This window comes from Vanellus vanellus, assembly GCF_965231255.1.
Source record: "Vanellus vanellus genome assembly, chromosome: 4".
In the NCBI taxonomy this organism is placed as follows: Eukaryota; Metazoa; Chordata; class Aves; order Charadriiformes; family Charadriidae; genus Vanellus; species Vanellus vanellus.
Window position 1 is genome coordinate 69437683 of NC_138909.1, and position 7713 is coordinate 69445395.

The window sequence follows — 7713 nt, forward strand, 5'->3', positions numbered from 1 at the left end:
GTGTCCCCTGAGAATGCACTGATCTGACTGTATCCAAAAATCTTTCACCTTCTGTCTCTGATTTTGTCTCTAACAGCATATACTTTCTTCCCACAGAAACAGCAGGCTATTACCTACTGTCTATGGACTTCTCTGACCTTTTGGCTCCTAAACTGTTTTCCACTTTTTTCCCCTTTGGCAATGCAGCAAACGCAGTGACAGAGATGAATTTCATTACAGGTGCTTTGACTGAAATTATTTATTGCTTACCTATTAAACCTGGCCATAAATGTCATTGATTTATAGATCCCACAAAAGCACAAACATTAGCCAGTGAGTGCCAAGAGTGCTACTATATAGAAATTATGTGTATGGAGGGATCAGCTTCCTTCTAGCCTAAAGACCACACAAGAGTAAAGCAACAGTATTTTATGTTTTGTGTGGATCAGAACTATTCTGGACCAATTCTTTTTGCTGGTAGTTCATTCTATATTTTCACCTTTCCGTTTTAGTGACTCTTTTCTGTTACCTCTTCTGGAAGGCTGGCAAAACGAACTGCAGTGTATCATGAAGGATGGATTGGACCATGGAAAGGAGGAAGTCATCGCCTCTTGTCTGTGTGAAACTTGTAAGAAAATGCCTGCAGTACTAGGAAACTAACTTGGCAACATGAGTAATATAGACAGAGCTAATGAAGATCTGACCATTGGGGTAGATGTGAGACCAGGTGTGGTATTGTTTCATATTCATATTTCTCTCCTGAAGTCTTTGGCTAAATGCAAGAGCTGTCCAGTAACTCTGTAATTCTTTGTAAAGTCTTGCCAAGTTCACCTGGGAAAAACTGCTGTATTGAGAAAGGGCATTTTACCTGCAGAGTCCAGTTTTGCTTCTGATTTACTGTGCTGAGTACTGGTCTCAGTTGTGTACACCAGTGGACATTCTTGTTTGCACAGCAATACTGGGCTACCGCAAATGTTGCCTGTGTTGTCCAACTTTGGTGTAGCTGCATCTCTTCCTTGTGGCATCACTTTGGTAGATAAAAACATTATTTTGTCAGTGTGTTGTTTTTTTGTTGTTTTTTTCTGTGTGACATATTGGATGTGACATGCAGTGTGACTATACCAATTAAAGTACTGAGGCAGATCTCTTTTTTTGAGACAATCCAGAGGTTCCACAGAAGTGGTTCTGAGCAAGCTGTTGCTGAACATAGGGGCAGTAAAAACATGGCCCACCAAAGAACTCTAAAAGGGCTCTTCATAAATTGGACAAAATCTTACATTTGTAATTAAAAAAAAATGCAATGGAATACAATTTTCCTACTGATATCCCATCCATTTGTCTTCTCTCTCAGCACTAGCTTTAGCACAGGCAGCTCTCAAGTTACAGAGAGAGGGAGGGTTGATCAGAGCCCCAGGCAGTGTCAGGGACAAAACCATCCATCGCTCTAGGACTCTGACAGCTGCTGAGGGAGGACTGAGTTGCTTCTAGCAGCTCATCAGTGTCTCAGCATCTTCATGTTGCTGTGCAACTTAATTTTTTTTGTTGTTATTTTTTGATAAGTTTTGATAAACATTTTTGTGCCCTTGGGTGAACAGTTTTATTTAAGGTCCAGAAATGAAGAGAAATAGCCCGTCGTCCTTTTACGTGTCTCTCTGGTTGCTGTTCACAGCAGTGATGCTTCAAGGTGAGAATACTGCTTAATAACTAAATGTTGCATTGAGGTTTGTTTTGCTCGGACATGAACTGGTGTCCTGATGTGTCTTACACGGCTGAGCTCTGAAGTCTTTCATCTGCTTTGTTTTACTTTGTCTCACTGATGTGTAGGCAAAATGGATGATTATGTGCATACAGAACTTAAATGCTCTTTGTGAAGCTTTGATTTGTTAGGATTTCTTTTTAATCAGAAAGGTTTGCTTTGAACTCTAGTTAGTCCAGGAAGTCACTGTGAGTCACCTGAGAGTGCTGTACTCCAAAGCACTTGCTTCCTACGCAGTGCCAGCTGGCATTTGCGCAAGTCTTATGAGTGTTAGCGTCCTTGCCCTTTGCTGGCCGGAACGTGTGAATCTATCTAAAGGTAACACAGACATCGCCTAGAGGGACTGTGATGCACAAAACAGTGTGGAACAGCAAAAGTCTTGGTTAAAATCTAAAATTTCAGCGGATTATCCTTAGTGACTAAGTCTGGATAGCACGAAGCATCTCCAAACACATGGTTGGGGGAAGATGTTAGTCCAAGGATGTGTTCATACCTCATGCAGTTGCCAGTTTGTGAGGAAAAGCAGCTCAGGCTTTTTCCAAGTGGTAGTTAAAAACCAAAAGGGGTAAATTCTGGAAGTAGCATGAATGATGCATTTAGGGAGGTAACTCAAGTCATTAGCCTGAAGTCAAACCTACTCCCAGACTTTGCTCCTAATTTTAACATGGCAGATGTGTGACTGTAAGTCAATAATCTACGTGCCTATGAAAAAGATCAGTAAAATAAAGGTAATAATAATAAATAAATGATACTTACCTTCAAAAAAGGCAGGAGTCTCTGGATGCAGAGGGTTTTTTTTTTCCAGCGGGCATGAAAAGCTAGGCTTAGCTATTCATTTACTACAGGTGAATGTTGTCCTCATATAAATAGTTTCGGGTCTACTTCTGTTTCCACACTAAATGATATCTACAGTATGGGAATACAGTTATAGCAAATACTACTTGAAGGTGTAGAAAGAGGTTGTCTTCTGTTACTGCTGAGTGCTTAATCTGATGTACTAAGCAAATCTGTGTTATCTAGCTGTAGAGTCAGCCAAAGGAAAATATGCCCACATGCTGTTTAATGAACTGTTTGAAAACTACTCAAATGCTTTAAGACCAGTGGAAGACACAGATAAAGTACTGAATGTCACCCTTCAGATCACATTGTCCCAAATTAAAGACATGGTGAGTAAGAGTACAGTTCTGTTTTTCTAAAGATGTGCAGAAATGTACTAGCTGTAAACCTTTTGCTTGGAGTGGAAAAAGCAACTTGCTTTTTGGTGTGACCACCTCAGTAATGCTTCTTCACGAGGGTCATGTTCTCCAGTTCTTTATAGACTCTTGTCGGATTGCAATGCTAAGACTTCCATTATAAGTCTGCAAACTTACAGCTGCTGAATTGTTGACTTCTTTTGTAATTATGTGTTGGAATCACACCCTCCAGGCAACTTTTGCTGACTTTTAAATAGAAAAAGCAAATGCTTTTTCTAAGATGCAGTTAATTTCTACATAAACTCCCGGTTTTAGCCTTCAGTAACTTTTAAAATTTCTTTCAGCCAGATATACTTTTAAGGCAAAACAACATTTGTCTGGAAGGAGAACGGAAAATCACTTTTGTGGCTTCTAAATTACAACCTCAAGGCCTGACCGAGCTTTCAGAGAGTTTGTTAGACTGAATCTGTTAGCTGTTCTTTGTATTCTGAAGTTCGCAAAAGGAAATTTTTAAGATACTGGGAGCCTTAGACAACTGTTACTAAAGCTAAGGGAGTGTGCATGGGGAAGAAGGTTTGGATAAGAGAAAGTCCACATAAATAACCTCCCTGTACGGTGTATGGGCATATGTAGCTGTCTGAGAACTAATTTTGTGGCCTGTCAGCATTCTGGCCTCTTTTGGGCGCTACTTTGAAGCCATACAACAAATGCCATCTGCATCTAGGATGTGCTTTTGTCACCTTCAGCTAGAAATATTTCTACATTTTTATACAGGATGAAAGGAACCAAATTTTGTCAGCTTACTTATGGATTCGACAAAGCTGGTATGATGCATACCTCAAATGGGACAAAGATAAATATGATGGGTTGGATTCTATCAGGATCCCAAGTGATTTGGTTTGGAGACCAGATATTGTCCTGTATAACAAGTGAGTGTGGCTGGAGAAAAATCAGCTTGAATATTTGTCTGAGGGAGGGAGGGGGTTGAAGGAGGAATTGACCCAGAGACTGAATTTGTATCACTACCTTACCTTAGCAAGGGGTTTGTTTGTTGTCTTAACATTTGCTGTTGATCATTTAAATATTTTGCAATAAAGCCATAAATAGCAATTGATTATGCTACACAGCAAAGCTGTTCTGAATTTTGCTGCACTGGGAATTGAATACCCTGGCAGGTTGAGTGCTTTCTGCTGAAGAGCTCTGGAAGATTGTGTCCACAAAAAGGTGGTGCGTGAAGGCTGCACTCCTTGACTGCTTTCCCAGGCCCGTAGTGACCAACAGATTATTTTCATCTTTGAACGGATTCTTTTCCTACTGTACCCTGTTTGAGGTCAAGTTTGAAGAAGCTATGGCCAACAAATACAACATAATTTAGCAGCGCTGATGTTTGGTATTAATGGGCACTGGTGCCTGTAAATAATAGTTAATAGTAAATTCCTAATGAAATTAAGTATAAATAAATAATATGATTTCAGAAGCATGCTTTTAATGGTGTGAAGCAAGGGACTCCCCACCTTGTCCCAGCCCACACATTAAGTTCTTGCCTGTTGATCTTGACTGTTGCTCTTCTGTCTTTTAGGGCTGATGATGACTTTTCAGAACCAGTGAATACTAATGTTGTGTTGAGATATGATGGAAAAATCACTTGGGATGCACCTGCTATCACAAAGAGCTCATGCGTAGTAGATGTATCTTATTTTCCTTTTGACAGCCAGCAGTGCAACCTTACATTTGGGTCCTGGACCTATAATGGTAATCAGGTAGACATCATCAATTCTCTTGACAGTGGTGACCTCTCTGACTTCATAGAAGATGTGGAATGGGAGATTCATGGTATGCCAGCGGTTAAGAACGTTATCACTTATGGTTGCTGCTCTGAGCCTTATCCAGATGTGACCTTCACACTGATTTTGAAAAGGAAGTCTTCATTCTACATATTTAATCTGTTGCTGCCTTGCATCTTGATCTCTTTCCTGGCCCCACTGGGATTCTATCTCCCTGCAGACTCTGGTGAAAAAGTGTCTCTGGGTGTTACGGTTCTGCTTGCTCTGACTGTGTTTCAGTTGATGGTTGCAGAGATCATGCCTCCCTCTGAAAACGTACCTTTGATAGGTGAGCTTTACACACTTTGTCTTTCAACATGGCTTATTAATAGCAGGGCTGTATGTCAGGGAGACCATATGAAATTTGTGGTTTCTGGGAAGATAAAGGTGCTGTATTTTTAAAACGCAGTGAAATACTTAAAATGTGCATGGAATTTACCTGCTTTGGCGGGGGGGTTGGACTAGATGATCTCCGAATTTCCCTTCCAACCCCAACCATTCTGTGATTTATACAGGTATGCTGAAGCTTTTAAAGGTTATTTTGTGTTTATTTTAAATTATATATTACCTAGCTATTTCTATTTATTAAATATAGTTAGAAATGTAGAACTACATACTGTCATAAAACTAGTAATGGAAAACAATTTTGGAACCAGTGTACGAAGTGTAAGCAAGAGCTGTACACACAAGACCAGACTGTTTCAAGACATGTTTCCTCTCAGGTGCAGATGGTTGGGTGGCCTGGCTGGGACACTCGGGCTTGACTTAATTTAATATCCAGCAATTGTCACATTGAATTGTAATGCCTGACAATCCATTATGCTGAATTTTAATTTGTGTCTAAGAGTTCAGAAGAGCTGATGTGTAGTGAAAAGGGTGGTGTTCAGCACTGTCCTGTCTGCCTTCTGCCAGGACTCTCCTGTTTCTGGCTGTTCGATCCCCTGTGGCAGGAGGCTGCCCAGCTGCCCTGGTGGGATTTCTGGAGGACTGGGAACACAGTTGTCTGCACTTTGGCTTCCAGCTTTAAGATAATTCAGATAATAATAAGTTAATTATTATTTTTATCATTATTACTGTATGTATGAAAAGTACATGGCTTACTAAGACCAGAAATTGGTCAATGAATAGGAAAGTTAATGCATTTCCCACGCCAGCAGCAACTATTCCCACCCAGAACATGGGCTTGCTGTACTGGAGTACCTTCCCTACCCTCCTATCGTACTGTCTGAATTAAGGAGGCAGGACCCTAGCCTCAGTCTTTCTCTGTTGCTTCGCCATCCTTTCCAACCCCCTTGAAAACATTCCGGGATCACATCTCGCTTGCCTGTGGTGCATCCTGTGCCCTTTGGTTGTCAAAAGCAGCGGCTGAGGGGTACAGCTTGCAGTCGCTGTATTTGCTGTCTATTCCCGGCCAGAGCGAGCTTTGTCCTGGTTTGGACTAGCCGTGCTAAAATTTGCACAGTCTGAAGAAAATCCAGATGACAAGTCTCAAGAGGCAGCGGAGCCGCCCTTCAGCTCTACGCCTGGCCTCGGCTGGCGGCACGCTGGTTGTGGACACCAGCAAGGTCTTGGGTCTTTACTGGCCTGTGTGAATGCGAAGGCATCAACCTGCTGGCGTTGGGCGCGTCCAACAAAACGTTGTCACTGCTTTTGTTAATGCATTCGGGAAGTGGGATTTCCAATGTGCCACGTGAATCAACACTGGCATTTTACAGACACCAGGAAAAGACCAAGGCTCCTGATAAACACTTTTAAGCTGGTTTTGGATGGGTGTATTTTGAGAAATCAGAGGTTTTGGTTGGCAGATATTTACCATGCTAACACAACAGTGATTTACTCATCTGATAAAGGCATGCCAGAGTATGAGGTTTTACTTTAATGGCTTTAATCTTTGATTTTAAATGGTAAATTAAGTGTGATCTGATTATATAGAGAATCAAGGTGATCTAAAAACTGATTTTACTTGCACTTACATTTAGCACAATGTTGTCACGTTGTTATTTCTGCATTGAATTTTTTTATTCTTGTAGCACCTTTTAATACGGTTTTATTTTGTGTTCCAGGAAAGTATTACATAGCAACTATGACCATGATCACAGCTTCCACTGCATTGACGATCATTATCATGAATCTCCATCACTGTGGTTCAGAAGCAAAGCCGGTTCCACAATGGGCCAGGGTGGTTATTTTGGACTACATGTCAAAAATCTTTTTTGTTTATGATGTGGGTGAAAATTGCACAAGTCCGAAAAGAGAGAAGGAAGAAGAATGTAAGTTAGAGGGGGGTGATGGGTGTCAGAGGAGGCACAAAGAGGTAAAGAGTCACCTTTCCAATAGGAATGATAACCCTGATCTTAAGGAGAAGCTCAATGGAAATTTGAATAGAAGCTATGGAGTTCATGGTGAAAATGTTAGGGAGACTGTTAATTGCTGTTCCTGTTACAAAATGCTGATTAAAAATATCGAGTATATTGCTAATTGTGTTCGAGACCATAAAGCAAACCGGGCCAAAGGAATTGAGTGGAAAAAAGTTGCAAAAGTGATGGACAGGTTTTTCATGTGGGTTTTCTTTATTATGGTGTTTTTTATGAGCGTGCTGATCATTGGGAAAGCAGCTTAACTGAAGATGAACACATTCCTTTTGTAAATCTGAATATACAGGGTTAGCTTGTTTCGGGGGAGCTCTGGAACAGGGGTGCTTTTGAGATCTTTGTCTTGCATTCTGTAACAATAAACAAATTGATGCTGTAGGCTGTGACAAGCGTGTTGAGACATTGCTCGGCTGAGAGCTTTGTTGGTGACTGTCCTTGCCTTTTTGGTAGGGAGCACAGCCCTGATGAGGCTGCTGGGTTAGGAACTCTGTGCATCTTGATGGGTGGTGGCCATGACTTCGGGAATGGGGTGGAGCACTGCAGTGATGGGACCCCTGTATTCACAGGGCTGCACCTTGTAACTTGACCAG

The 7713-nt window shown here is 41.2% G+C and overlaps 1 protein-coding gene across 1 annotated transcript; it reads left to right on the forward strand.

Moving 5' to 3' along the window:
* Nucleotides 1-1593: 1593 nt before the first annotated feature.
* Nucleotides 1594-7371, forward strand: CHRNA9 (cholinergic receptor nicotinic alpha 9 subunit; the record flags this gene model as incomplete). The annotated part of the gene is made up of 5 exons (XM_082482992.1): nt 1594-1663; nt 2756-2901; nt 3703-3857; nt 4508-5040; nt 6815-7371. 5 exons carry the CDS (start codon nt 1594-1596, stop codon nt 7369-7371), a joined length of 1461 nt encoding a protein of 486 aa, XP_082339118.1.
* Between the last annotated feature and the right edge of the window lie 342 nt (nt 7372-7713).